This window comes from Muscardinus avellanarius (assembly GCF_963383645.1).
Source record: "Muscardinus avellanarius genome assembly, chromosome: X".
Taxonomy (NCBI): Eukaryota; Metazoa; Chordata; class Mammalia; order Rodentia; family Gliridae; genus Muscardinus; species Muscardinus avellanarius.
Genome location: NC_137792.1, coordinates 129,933,311 through 129,947,587, shown reverse-complemented (window position 1 = coordinate 129,947,587; position 14,277 = coordinate 129,933,311). Strand labels below are relative to the sequence as shown.

Sequence of the window (14,277 nt, the reverse complement as noted above, 5' to 3'; positions counted from 1 at the left end):
AGCTCCCTGCGTGTCAGTGGATGGAACCTGAGAATCTTATGCGGAGAGGGTTAGCCGGCCTCAACAAATAGCTGTCCCTTTGCTTTTCTATGCGAAGTTAGACAGAATCCCAGAAATAAAGGTAACATCACACGGCAGAGCAGCGACTCCAGCGGAGTGACGGGGGTTCCAGGTGGAGGCAGAGGGCACACACGTAAAGAGTGCAACAGCTGCAGCCGACGGTGGCACTTGCTTGGAATCCCAGCATTAGGGAGGCTGAGACAGGAGGACTGCGGTTCGCGGACAGCCTCAGCTACTTAGCCTCTGCAACTCAGTGAGACAGACCCTGCTTCAAAATAATACAAATCAGGACTGGGGTATAACGCCCCTGGCTTCCATCCCCAGTACCAAAAAAAAAAAAAGTTTACCAGTTGAAATAATGCGAGGCGTGTATAGAAGATGAGCAGCTCTGGTCGGAGGGGCCCGAGGGAGGCGCCCGGGGTTGCGCACGGACGTTCCTCTCTCTACCGCAACACCGTGTATCCTCACCACGCACCAAATCAAAAAGCAAGCAAGTGCCTTGAACGTAATTACCGTTTATTTGGTGTCAAAAGCATAGCTTAGTACCTGCTCACACACTACGACTGGCTGGTGTTCGTCTTCTCAGTACTCACCATTTTGGCCTGGAGATCAAGTAGTTTTCTTACACGAAATGGTTTGACTAAAAAAGGGAGAAAAACAAAGAGACTATGTGCATTTGGTTCAGAAAAAAACGAGTTCTACTAACGATCATGCAGCTCACACGCTTTTCTCTTACTACCCATCAAGAGGATAAGCCCCGTTCAGCTAAGCCATTACGTGGAGGCTCTCAGATCAAAGTGGGCAAACAGTTTCTACAAAATGAGTCCTATTGTACAACTGAAGAGAGTGGTTGTTCAAATATAACGAAGGACAAAGCAAATGCTACCGCCAGAGACTAGAGCGCGGGGACGGCAAGACTCACCATGCTCCTTTTTGGTAAGTAAATACAAAAAATGACAGGCGTAAGGGCACTGTTAAAATAGAAACAATTGGAAAGAGAAATCACAGTACATCCTGAGCAAAGCAGCAGCACATTCTCAGATGTCAATCCAATGTTAAGACAAAAGGCTTGAGGCTCCTACCTTTGTGTGTGTGGTACTGGGGGTTCACGCAGGGCCTTCTACCTGTCAGCTACACCCCCAGCATCATTTTATTTTTCAAACAGGTTCTCACTAAATTGCTGAGGCTGGCCTCGAGCCTGTGATACTCCTGTCTCGGCCTCCCCAGTGCTAGGTTCACAGGTGTGCACCAGCACACATGCTCAGCTCCCACACCTCCTCTTTTAACACTAAGGGTTGTATATAGCTTATTCAGACTGCTGGAGACCAGAAGTGACTAGGGTTACTTCTTCAGATTTCGCAATATTTGCATGCGTGTGAGATATCCTGAGAATGGGACCCAAGTCTAAAAATAAAATTTCTATTTGCTACATATATAGCTTATGCACATAGGTTAAAGGTAATTTCATACAATATTTTCTTTTTTGTGTATGTGTGTGTGGTACGGGAGATTGAACTGGAGTGGTACACTGTACCTCTGAGCTGGACCCCCAGCCCTATTTTACTTTTTATTTTGAAACAAGGTCTCGCTAAGTTGAGTCTCACTACTTGCTAAGGCTGTCCTTGAACTGCGATCCTTCTATCTCAGCCTCTCAAGTGCTAGAATTACAAGTATGAGCCACCATACCTGGCCTTTTTTTTGTCTTTGGGAATGAACTCAGAGGTATTCTACCTCGAGCTACATCCCCAGCCTATTTTATTTTTATTTTAATACGGGGTCTCGCTAGGTTGATGAGAGTCTCACTACTTGCTGAGGCTGGCCTCGAACCATGCCCTGCTGAGTTCCTCTGAAAAATTTAATGTCTACCCTGGCTGGGTTTGGTAGTGCATGCCTGTAATCCCAGTACTTGGGAGGCTGAGACAGGAGGACCACAGATTCGAGGACAGCCTCAGCAAGGGGTGAAGCACTCATGAACGTAGTAAGTCTCTGTTCCAAAATAAAAATTAAAAAATAAGGCTAGGTGCAGCTCGAAGGCAGAATGCTCCTGGGCTCTATCCCCAATAAGAGAAAAATGACAGTAACCAAGCAAAGACTGTGGAAACTCGACGCGAAGTTCGGATCCACACAGTGCCAAGTACAAGGCAAGCAACGGAAGCGAATCGCGGACTCGGGTCGGCTCTGTCTCTCGTTTTGTTTGCTGTTTGCAGTTGGGAGATGGAACTCAGGCTACGCACCCCGCGCTCTGCCGCGGAACCGCATCCTCCTTCTTTGTTTTGGAGTATTTTCTTTTTACATTTATTCATTTTGAAAAATGAAATCAATGACTGACGGGCCCGGAAGGTCTTCCTTCCAGGAAGGTGGACAGTAGATTGATTCTTAGTTAGTAATGTTTCAATGGGAAGAATTATGCTATTTAGTCAAAATCAGTCCACTGGAAACTCATGAAAAGTAATTCTGTCCTTTGCATTAATTCTGAGGAAATCTGTGCAGTGTTAATCAACACAACGTACAGTAAGTGACCCAGAGGACTCTGCTTCAGATCAGTGAAGAGGCCAACGTGGGATCAACTCAATATGTAACAGTTTTATTTCCTTAAAAGAAGATACAAGCCGGGCGTGGTGGCGCACCTTGTAATCCCCGCGCTTGGGAGGCGGAGACAGGAGGATCGCGCTGGTTTGGAGCCAGCCGCGTGCGCTGCCTTAAGAGACCCTGCTTCCAAAAATAAAAAAGTATAAAATAGGTCTGGGAGTGTAGCCCGGAGGTAGAAGGGCTTCCAGGAACCCCAGTACCACCAATAAATAAATAAATAAATAAATAAATAAATAAATAAATAAAACAAAATATTAAATTTTTTTTTAAAAAAGAAGATACAGCCAGGCGTGGTGGCACAGGCTTGTAATCCCAGCATTTGGGAGGCTGAGACTGGAGGACTAAGGTTCGAGGACTGCCTCAGCTACTTAGTGAGGCCCTCTGCAACTCAGGGAGACCCTGTTTCAAAATAAAGAATAAAAAATAGGGCTGGGGGTGTAGCTCTGAGGTAGAATGGCCCTGGGTTCCATCCCCAGTACCGCAAAATAAACAAACAAACAATAAAGAAAAGAAGACAATAGAGCTGGGCTTCATGGCCCACACCTGTAATCCCAGCACTTGGGAGGCTGAGACTGGAGGATCACAGGTTTGTGGCCAGCCTCAGCTACTTAGTGAGGTCCCTCCACAGCTCTGTGAGAACCCATTTCAAAATAAAACTAAAAAATAGGGCAGGAAGTACAGTTCAGTGGTAGAATGACCCTGGGTTCAATCCTTCGTATCAAAAAAATAAAAAATAAAGCCAGGCTTCGTGGCACACAAATGTAACCCCAGTACATAGGAGGCTGAGACAGGGGGATCTGGGTAATATTTACATAAACACATTCAGTTAAGCAAAAATGAACCAAGCTGATTACTTATGATATGGGCAATTACCTGCATATATATTATACTTTGATGTGTGTGTGTGTGTGTGTGTGTGTGTGTGTGTGTGTGTGTGGTGCTTTTCCACTTTTTGAATATTTTCTCTTTATTCATTTTAAATGAAAAAAAATTTTTTTTGGCGGTACTGGGGATGGAACCCTTCTACCTCCGGGCTACACTCCCAGACCTATTTTTACATTTTTATTTGGAAACAGGGTCTCTTAGGCCAGCGCGGCTGGCTTCGAACCAGCGCGGTCCTCCTGTCTCCGCCTCCCAAGCGCGGGGATGACAAGCGTGCCCACCACGCCTGGGTTTCAATGAATTCTTTAAAGTGAAATCAATGAATGAACTGCTTTCCCAAAGAACAGCCTCAGGGATTTAGCTAGACTCTCAGCAACACAGGGAGATCCTGTTTCAAAATAAAAAGCCAGAAAGGGCTGTGGGTGTACTTGGGAGGTAAATGTCTATGGGTTCATCCCCAGTACCCCAAAAATAAAAAATTTAGAAAAGTAAAAAGACACAGAAAATATACGGTAAGCATTTATATTTGCTAATCTGACATACTGTGCAATGTTACTGGCTAACCTTATTCTTTATACTTTCAGTATATTTTCTTTTTTTGGTGCTAGAGATTGAACCCAGGGATATTCAACCCCCAGTTCTCCCTCCAGACTTTTTGAAAGAGGGTCTCACTTTTGTTGCTGAGGTTGGCCTCAAACCTGTGATCCTCCTGTTTCAGTCTCCCAAGTACTGGGCCCAGACGCACGCACCACCATAAACCGCTTGATACGAGTAAACCTGGCAACGCACACCGGGCGGCGCTCGGAGGGCCGTCTGGTGCGCCAATACCCACGCATGCGCCATGTCATCAGTGGTGGTGTAATCACGTTTTACTTACCACTGCATCGTCTTGTAATGAAGCAAAGAAGAAGCCATAGAGCAAGCTAATCTGCTCCTTCTCATCAATAAACTCAAACATCGCAACCAGCCAGCGATAAAAAAGCACCTGTCACGGGACAAAATGCTTCTCTTTAGAGAAATATAATGAACCGGCACAGAGGAGCTTAATCAACACCCCGGGGTGGCTTTAGAAGCTTCTAGCACACCGTAGGATAATAGATCTTACTCTCGGTGAAAATTTCTGTTTGAACAGAGTCCTTGCATCAAGCTATATTGTTCCAAAACTACAGGCCTCGTACAAAAGGCCGTAAGTGGCTCCTCCTTGCCCGCCCTTAAGTGCTTCTGAAGGACTTATCATCAGAGTGTTTAAAAAGATTACCTTGGCGCTCCTAGAACACTTGCCAACACAGAGCCAGGAGACTGCCTTAACCACAGAATCTTCCGATATTATACTCGCTGGAATCAGGCACTTCAATATCCGCGTGCTCACAGCACTGCCTGGAGAGCAGACAACTCTAAATCAAACTAGATTTTAATACCTCAATTGTTCCTTTACTATTATTCACTGTTGGTCATAAAACTCTGGCTCTGTATTGCACACAATAAAGCTCAACAGAAGCCAGGCATGGTGATGCATGCCAGAAATCCCAGTACCTGGGAGGCTGAGAACGGAGGAACACACGTTTGAGGCCAGCCTCAGAAACTCAGTGAGACCCTCAATAGGCAGTGAGGCTGATTCAAAAATAAAAAAAATAGCTCGGTGTGGTGGCGCACGTATAATCCCAGCATTCGGGAGGCTGACAGGAGGATCGAGGTTCGCGGCCAGCCTCAGCTACTTAGTGAGGCCCTCTGCAACTCAGTGAGACCTTGTTTCAAAAGAAAGAATAAAAAGTAGGGCTGGGGGTGTAGCTCAGAGGTAGAATGTCCCTTGGTTCCATCCCCAGTACCTAAAGGAAATAAATAAATAAAAATTAGAAAATAAAAAAATAATGCCGAGCGTGGTGGTGCACACTTGTAATCCCTGTGCTTGGGAGGCAGAGACAGGAGGATGGCGCAGGTTTGAAGCCAGCCTTGCTGGCTTAAGAGACCCTGTTTCCAAATAAAATATAAAATAGGTCTGGGAGTGTAGCCCAGAGGAAGAAGGGTTCCATCTCCAGTACCACTACCAAAAAAAAATAATAATAATAATAAAAAAATAAATAAAAAACATAGGGGTAGAGCTTGAAGATAGAATGCCCCTGGATTCAATCCCTAGTACCAATAAACATACAAGTATAAAGCAAATCATTTGGCCCAAATACACACACACACACACACACCCCTTCCCCTCCCTCCCCCCTCCCTCCCTCGCTTCCTTTTCTTTCGTTCATGGCACTAGGAATGGAACCCAGGGGCATTCTACCACCAAGCCACATCCTCAGCCTTATTTTCTTCTTTTAATTTTTGGCACAGGGTCTCACAAAGTTGTTGAGATTGGCCACAAACGTGTGATCCTCCTGCCTCAGCCTCCCAAGTACCGGGATTACAGGCGTGTGCCACCCTGCCCGGCTCAAATATTTCTATTTAATAGGTGGGATGAAGCCCAGCGCAGTGGTGCGCGCCTGTAATCCCAGAGCTTGGGAGGCTGAGACAGGAGGATGGCAGGTGAGGCCAGCTAAGTAACTTAGACCCTGTTTCAAAATAAAATAAAACAGGGCTGGTGGTGTAGCTCAGAGATAGAATGGCCCTGAGTTCAATCCTCAGTACCAAAAACTAAATACAAATTAAAAAATAAAAAGCCTCTACCATCTTGTACTCCATTAAGATACATGACTACAATGTATCAATAGAAAAAAATCACAAAAAACAAAAAACAAACCAGGTGTGGTGGCATGTGCTTGTAATCCCAGTATTTGGGAGGCAGAGATAGGAGGATCACAGGTTCTTGGTTAGCCTCATCTACTTAGTGAGGCCCTCCACAACTTAGTGAGATCCTGTTTCAAAATAAAAAATAAAAAAATAGAGCTGGGCAAGGTGGTGCACGCTTGTAATCCCAGCATTCGGAAGGCTGAGACAGGAGGATAGCAGTTTGGGGCCAGCCTTAGCTACTCAGTGAGGCCCTTTGCAACTCAGTGAGACCCTGTTTCAAAATAAAGAATAAAATATAGGGCAGGGGGTGTAGCTCGAAGGTAGAACGTCCCTGGGTTCCACTTCCAGTACTGCAAATAACAATAAAAAATAAAAGACTTGCAGTGTGATGGGGGGACATGGTGGGTAGACCAAGCAGAATTTTGCGCAAGTATTTTTCTGCACCCCATCATGATGTAAAATTCCAATGTACCCAATCAATAAAAGGTTCTCTGCAAGTGAAGTGAATGCTGAAATTTTCTTTCTTTTTCTGAGCAAGAATGAACACCCCAGCTTTATCTATGCCTCTTAAGAAAAATACTAAAAATTGTTGCCAGGCACGGTGGTACACATTTGTAATCCTAGCACTTAAGAGGATGAGACAGGAGGATCACAGATTGCTGGCTGGCCTCAGTAACTTAGTGAGGCCCTGTTTCAAAATAAAAAAAATAAGGCTGGGCGTGGTAGTGCACACTTATAATCTCAGTACTGGGGGGGGGGGGCTGAGACAGGATCACAGGTTCGAAGCCAGCTTCAGTTACTTAGTGAGGCCCTGTGCAACTTAGTGAGATTCTAAATCAAGATAAAGAATAAAACAATAGAGCTGGTAGTCTAGCTCAGAAGTAGAATGCCCCTGTGTTCAATCCCCAGAACCACAAACAAAAAAAATTTATCAAGATAAAAAGTAAGCTGGGCGTGGTGGTGCACGCTTGGAATCCCAGCATTCGGGAGGCTGGGACAGGAGGATCGCGGTTCGCGGACAGCCTCGGCTACTTAGTGAGACCCTCTGCGACTCAGTGAGACCCGGTTTCAAAATAAAGAATAAAAAATAGGGCAGGGGGCGTAGCTCAGAGGTCAAATTCCCTTGGGTTCCATCCCCAGACCTGCAAAATAATAGAGTTGGGGTATAGCTCAAAGGTAGAATGCTCCTAGGTTCAATCCCCAGTACTACAAAATAATAAATAAATAAATGCAAGAGATCCCAATGAACAAACTAATTCAAAGTGTGAAAGGCAAAACTAATACAAAACATGAAAAACGTATCCTCTTGACATACCAAATTTGCCACTGAGTGCCACGTTTAACAGAACGTCAATTGTTTCTGGCACTAACCCACTCCTCCAAGCTTTATCTTCCACAATTCTCAAATGTTTTTCCATGATTGTATTTTTACTCCGTGAAGTTTTAATAGGGCCTAGAAAAAGGAACAATACCAAATAGTGAGACCTTTAAAATTCTCTTAGCCCTTAGCCTCAACCATTACAAAGTGGTATTTCTAACGGAACAGCTTTATTGTGAAAAGGAGTCTTCCCCAAATTGGGCATGGTGGCCCATGCCTGTGATTTCAGTACTTGGGAGGCTGAGACAGGAGGATTGCAGGTTAGAGGGCGCTTAAGCAACTTGAACAAGACTGTTTCCGAACAAGAAATAAAACTGGGCTGGGGTGTAGCCTCTGGGTTCACTCCCCAGTATTACCAAAAAAAGAAAGTTTTCACTAAAACCCTAAAAAAAACCTTTATACTAGAATATTTAATAGCAATAGTGCCTTCAATGAAGAAAACTGGATAGTGTCCAGGAATCACCGCTCTAAGCTCACTAAAAGCAATCAAGTTAAGACTACACCCTCTTTCAACACTACAGCAACAGTTCTTAAGCTTTGCTGTACCCTCGAATCACTTAGGAAGGTTTTTTTCAGTACTAGGGATTAAACCCAGGGGTGCTCTACCACTGAGCCAGTCCCCCCGTACGTGTGTGTGTGTGTGTGTGTGTGTGTGTGTGTGTGTGTGTGTTACTAGGGATTGAACCCAGAGGCATTCTACCTCTGAGCTACACCTGTGGCCAAATTTTATTTATTTTGAAACAAGAGTCCTGCTGTGTTGCTGAGGCTGACCTCAAACTTGCAATCTTCCAGTGCAGCCTTCCAAGTACTGGGGTACATGTGTGTTATCACCTTGCTCAGCTAAGAAGGTGTGTGTGGGGGGTGTGGGGTGTGGTGTGTGTGTGTGTTTTACTGGGGATGGAACCCAGGAGCATTCTACCTTTGAGTAACATCCCTACCCCTTTTTCTTTTTTCTTTTGAAACAGGGTCTCGCTAACTCGCTTAGTATGGCCTGAAGTCTTTGGTCCTCAGGTCTCAGCCTCCCAAGTATTGGGATTGCTGGCATGCACCACCACGCCCAGTTTAGGGAGATGCCAGCTTGCATGCTGTACCAATACAATCAGAATGTCTACGAGCAGATGCTAGACCACGAAAATGTTTCAAGACTCTCAGGTGCTCGCGCTGCACGGCAGTTGTGGAAGATGTCCCGTTGTCTGTCACACCTAGCATACTGAGAGGTAGGAAGTGTTCGATAAATGTCTAGTACATCTAAACACGTGGAGCCGGGCGTGGGGCGTGCGCTTGTCATCCCAGCCTTTGGGAGGCTGAGACCGGAGGGTCCGGGTTCACAGCCAGCCTCAGCAACTCAGTGAGACCCTGTTTCAAAATAAAGAATAAAAAATTAAGGCTGGGGGTGGAGCTCGGAGGTCGAATGCCCCTGGCTGACATCCCCAGTACCGCAATAAATAAATAAGCAAGCAAAAACAGGCTTTTCTTTCAGTCTTTTTAGAAACCCGGGATATTCTGATAGCAATAGGAAGAGAGTGTGCCTTTACCTTTCTCAAAGAACCTCACTGCGATCTGCAGAGCGTCCTGAGCGGGAGCACCGCGTGCACTCTGTCTCGCTGGACTCTCTTCCGTCAAGATGCTCTGTGAGTCGCTTGCTTTCTCTTCTTTATGGTAGGTGGAGAGACCGGTCTGACCACTATTACCAAGAAATTGCGGCGGTCTATTTTGCGCCTTAACTTTCCTTTGAATTGACATTGTTGCGTATGTCCTATACAGAAACAAGTGTCAAGTTGTCATTAGGCAGCCATGTATCACTCCCACATTTCCTACACAGTGCCCAGTGCGGAACAGGCGCTTAATTTAACACGGAGACGAGCCGGGCATGGTGGCACACACCTGTAATCCCAGGGGCTGGAAGGCTGACACTGTAGGATCCCAGTTTCGAGGCCAGCCTTAGCAATTTAGTGAGATCTCGTTTCAAAGTAAAAACTAGCTGGGTGTGGTGGTCACATCTGCAATGCCAGGACTTGACAGGGATCACAGGATCAAAGTCAGCCCCAGCTTAGTGAGGCTCTTAGCAACTTAGCAAAATGCTGCTTCCAAATAAAAAACAAAACAGATCTGGGGGTGTAGCTTGGACATAGTGTCCCTGGGTTAAAGCCCCAGTACCACAAAAATAAATAAATAAATAAATAAATAAACAAATAAACAAATAAAATAGGGCTGCAGGCATAGCACCAATGTAGAAGGCCCCTGGGTTCTACCATCCATACCACAAAAATAAATAAATAAATGAATAAATAAATAAAACTAAAAAGGGCCAGGGATATAACTCAGAGGTAGATTATCCCTGGGTTTAATCCCCAGTATCAAACAATAATAATAAGTTGAAAACAATTCAGGAAACAAAACCTATAGTTTAGCTTTTTCAGAAAGACCATGACGTAATTAAAAATAGAGTAACAGCTTCTCAAGGCAGCATTTATCAGCTGCACCTTGGGCAACCCAAGTTCCCTCTTAGAATGGCTATATCATAACCAGGCATGGTGGCCTGTGCCTGGAATCCTGATACTTGGAAAGCTAAAACAGGAGGATTGCCAGCTTGAGACCCAGTGCATGGTAACTTCGTGAGACCCCGTTTTATAATAAAAAATAAAATAAGGCTGGGGGTATGGCTCAGAGATAAAACACCCCTGGGTTCCATACCCAGTACCACACACACACACACAAAAAGAATGGCTATATCATATAAGCAAGTCCAAACTAATCGATCTCATTAACTCAATCTTTTTTTTTTTTTTTTCAGTACTGGGGATAGAACCCAGGGGCATCAGGGGCATCTTACCACCGAGTGACACCTCCAGCCCTATTTTTTAATCTTTATCTTGAAACGGGGTCTCATGGAGTCGCGGATGGTCTCATTAAGTAGCTGAGGCTGGCCACACACAAATCTGCAATCCTCCTGTCTCAGCCGCCCAGGTACTGGGATTCTCAGTCTTACAATTCTTCAATCTTACAATCTTCCTGCATGCCTATTTTCTCCATCCCTCCTTGATTTTTCAGTTTTATGCTCCCCACTTAGTGAGTGCCAGGTTAAAAGTGTAGAGTTAAAGAGCCAAATTGGTGGCGTAGGCATTCTCAGGACAGAAACGTTCTCCGCGGACTAATTTAGGCATTCAGTAAATAAATACCTGACGTGGCGGCACTCACCTGCACTCCCAGTATTTCTGAGGCTGACAGGAAGATCACTGGCTCAAGGCCAGCCTCCGCAATTTAGGGACACTCGCAAAAACGCAGTGAGATCCTGCTTTAAAATAAATAAACAGGGCTGGGAATGGAGCTCTGAGGTAGAACTCCTCTGGGTTTCATCCCTAGTACCACAGAAACAATAAGACTAAGCCGAGTGTGGTGGCACATTTTGTAATCCCAGTACTCGGGAGTCTGAGACAGGAGGACCACAGGTTCAAGGCCAGGTTCAGCAACTTAGTGAGACCCTGTTTCCAAATCAAAATAAAATAGGGTTGGGGGTGGGGCTCAGAGGTAGAATACCCCTGCGTTCAACCCACAGTACCGATAATAACAATAATTACTGCACACTATGTACCAAGCACAACTGTATTTACCAGTGATGACAAATAAAACAGACAGTTGTACAATCATGGAACTTACACTGGCAGGGATGGGGGAAGGGTTAGCATAAACAGATAATAATGAATATAATACAGCCACAGGCATAGGGCAAAGTATTCAAAGGAAGCCTCTGGAGATGACCACTGAGCTAATATTTGAGTGTCAAGAAGGACTCTTTCATGTGGAAATGTGGTGGAAGAGTATTTTATGGGGAGGGGAAAAGACATATCCAAGACCTTAAAGCAAGAAATAGCAGGAACAGCACCGCAGAGGGAGTGGGATGAACGAGACAAAGGGCAGCGAAACATGAAGTCAGGTAGCGGGGATCTCACGGAGGCTCAGAGGCCGGGAGTAGGGACTTGGGATTTTCAAGGGAAAGCACAGTAGAAGGGGTGGAGCAGTTCAGAGCAGGGAGTTAATACCATCTGGGGGTGTGTGCGGCGCGCGTGCGCGCGTGTGTTACTGGGGAATTGAACCCAGGGGCATTTTACCTCTGACCTACACCTCCTGCCTTGTTTTATTCTTTATTTTGAAACCGGGTCTCACTAAGTTGGCAGCTGATGCTGGCTGCAAATCTAAGATCCTACTGTCTCGGCATCCAAGTACTGGGGATACAGACGTGCGCCACCGCACTCGGCTCTGATATGCGTGTTTAGGCCATTTTATCACAAAGAGAGGTGGCCAGCTGCCTATAGTCCTAGTGACTCAGGAGGCCGAGGTGGAAGCATTGCGAGTTCCAGCCCAGGGCGACTCAGGGAGGCCCTGTCTCAAACAGAAGGCTGGAGCTGGATCTCAGTACTAGGGCACCCCAGGTTCAATCCACAGGACCGCCAAAACCAACCAAAAATGTGGTGTGGAGGCTAGAATGTTGGGGTTCAGGGAGTGACAAGAGATCACTTAAAGGCTCCCCCAAATTCCAGAAGATGGATTACCAGTCTGCCCTAGGCCTAAAATATACTGGTAGAAAAGGACTATATTCGTTTTATGTTTTGGAGGTACACTGGGCAGGCTATGGTCACATAATTTGAGGGAGAAAAAAGAAAGAGGGGTGCCAAGAGTGACTTCTAAGTTGGGGGTTCAAGTGGGACAGATGACAATGGGCTCACCTGTTCTGGGAACAGGAGGGCGGGGGCAGCCCGGGCCCACCAGGCGAGTCGTCCCGGAGGTGACTTCCGCAACTCCGGAGCCCAGGGAAAGTGACAAAGCCCACTCGCCGCCTCGGCAGGTTCCTGAGCTCGAGAAAAGCCGAGCGCAGCTCTGCTTTACAGCATGGCCTCAGCTCTGGAGTGAGGAGAGTCCCTTCGCCTTCAGGGGCCCCCGTCCCGTGACGCTCAAGACATCTCACCTGACGCCCTCGGCGGCCCACACCTTCAGCCGTCGCAAACCGCCTTCCGAATTCAAAGGCGCCGGCCCCGCCCCGCGCAGGCGCGGAAACTGCTGAGCGGATCCCGGAAGCGGCTGGGCGGGGCTGCGTGCTGAACTGGTCTGATTGGCTGGAGAGCACCTCCTGAGGGGGGGGCGCGCGCGCTGACAGTGACGCAACCCAATTACGGGCAGCGGCTGGCCCCACCCACCCAGGCCTGCGTCGGCGCTGGGAATGGGCCGTTGCCGGCTGATTGGCTGGCGTTCGCACGGTTCTAATCCTGTTTGCATTTGTGTGTGTGTGTGTGTGTGTGTGTGTGTGTGTGTGTGTGTGTGTGTGTGTGTGTGTGTGTGTGTGTGTGTGTGTGTGTGTGTGTGTGTGTGTCGGCTGATTGGCTGGCGTTCGCACGGTTCTAATCCTGTTTGCATTTGTCATTGTGTGTGTGTGTGTGTGTGTGTGTGTCTAAATTGCTGCGGAGCTGCCCCCAACTCGCGATCCTGAGTCTCAGCCTCCGCCACCGTGCTTTGTAATTGTCATTTTGCTCACAGGAGGACAATTGGGGTTTCAGTTACTGTTCATACTGTTCTCGCTCAGCCTGACCCCAATTTTCAGAACTTTGAATCTAGGAAAATATGGCACCTCGAACTGCATCATAAATAAGGGCAGCTTCTCCCATGCTTTAACTTACCGGATCTATTGCTTTCCTCTTGTGATGCTGGGGGGGGGGGGGTTGCCTCTGCTCTCCTTTTAACTAGGATGGATCTGGTTAACCTCCAACTTTTTTTTTTTTTTTTTTTTTGGTCAGTACTGGGGATTGAACCCTGGGGCATTCTACCTCTGAGATACATCCCCAGTCCTTTTATTCTTTATTTTGAAACAAGGTCTCACAAAATTGCCCTCTCAGCCTCCCAAATACTAAGATTACAAGCTTGCTCCAGCAAGCCTGGTTATCTCCAATGTTTTCTGGAAACATCTGTCCTGAAACAGATCTCGAGTCATCTTTAAGACAGAGGGTTGTTAGCATGTATATGCCTAACCTTGGGTGGGTGTGGTGGCCCACTCCTGTAATCCCAGTGCTTGGGAGACTGAGACAGGAGGATCACAGGTTTGAAGCCAGGCTGAGTGTAAGACCCCTTTTCAAAATAAAAAATAAAAAGGGTTAAGGGTGGGAGTGTAGCTTGGTGGTAGAATGTCTCTGGTTCAATCCCCAGTACCACAAAAAAATTAAATAAAAGAAATATATTCCTAACCTTGAAGAATAAATTAAACTTAAAGAAACTGGCTAAAACAGCAATGAGGGCTTGTTTGAGATCTGAGTTTAGTGCCTGATTTAATCTCTTTTTTCTCTTTGGTACTGTGGATTGAACCTAGAGACACTACCTCTGACCTACACCCCATCCCTGTTTTATTTTTTTATGTTCAAATAGAGTCTTACAGGCTGGCATGGTGACACATGCCTGCAATCCCAGTACTTGGGAGGCTGAGATCAAGGCCAGCCTCAGCTACTTAGGCTCTCTGCCACTTAGTGAGACCCTGTTTCAAAATGAAGAATAAAAAATAGGGTTGGGGTTGTAGCTCCGAGGTAGAATACCTCCTTAGTACCACACACACAAACACACACACACAAAAACAAAAACAAACAAAAAACAACAGGAGCGTG

The 14,277-nt window shown here is 46.2% G+C and overlaps 1 protein-coding gene across 1 annotated transcript in view; it reads right to left on the bottom strand.

Annotated features, from left to right (window-relative positions):
- The window catches only part of CENPI (centromere protein I), a gene marked incomplete at both ends in the record, with an annotated part of 33,462 nt that extends 19,390 nt beyond the window's left edge, over window positions 1–14,072 (bottom strand). Inside the window, 9 exons of the mRNA XM_080719030.1 lie at window positions 654–700; window positions 983–1,031; window positions 4,409–4,516; window positions 4,790–4,908; window positions 7,574–7,711; window positions 9,172–9,320; window positions 12,361–12,483; window positions 12,600–12,761; window positions 14,053–14,072. Coding sequence (XP_080575156.1) covers window positions 654–700; window positions 983–1,031; window positions 4,409–4,516; window positions 4,790–4,908; window positions 7,574–7,711; window positions 9,172–9,320; window positions 12,361–12,483; window positions 12,600–12,761; window positions 14,053–14,072 — 915 coding nt within the window. The remainder of the gene's footprint in view (window positions 1–653; window positions 701–982; window positions 1,032–4,408; window positions 4,517–4,789; window positions 4,909–7,573; window positions 7,712–9,171; window positions 9,321–12,360; window positions 12,484–12,599; window positions 12,762–14,052) is intronic.
- Window positions 14,073–14,277: the final 205 nt, after the last annotated feature.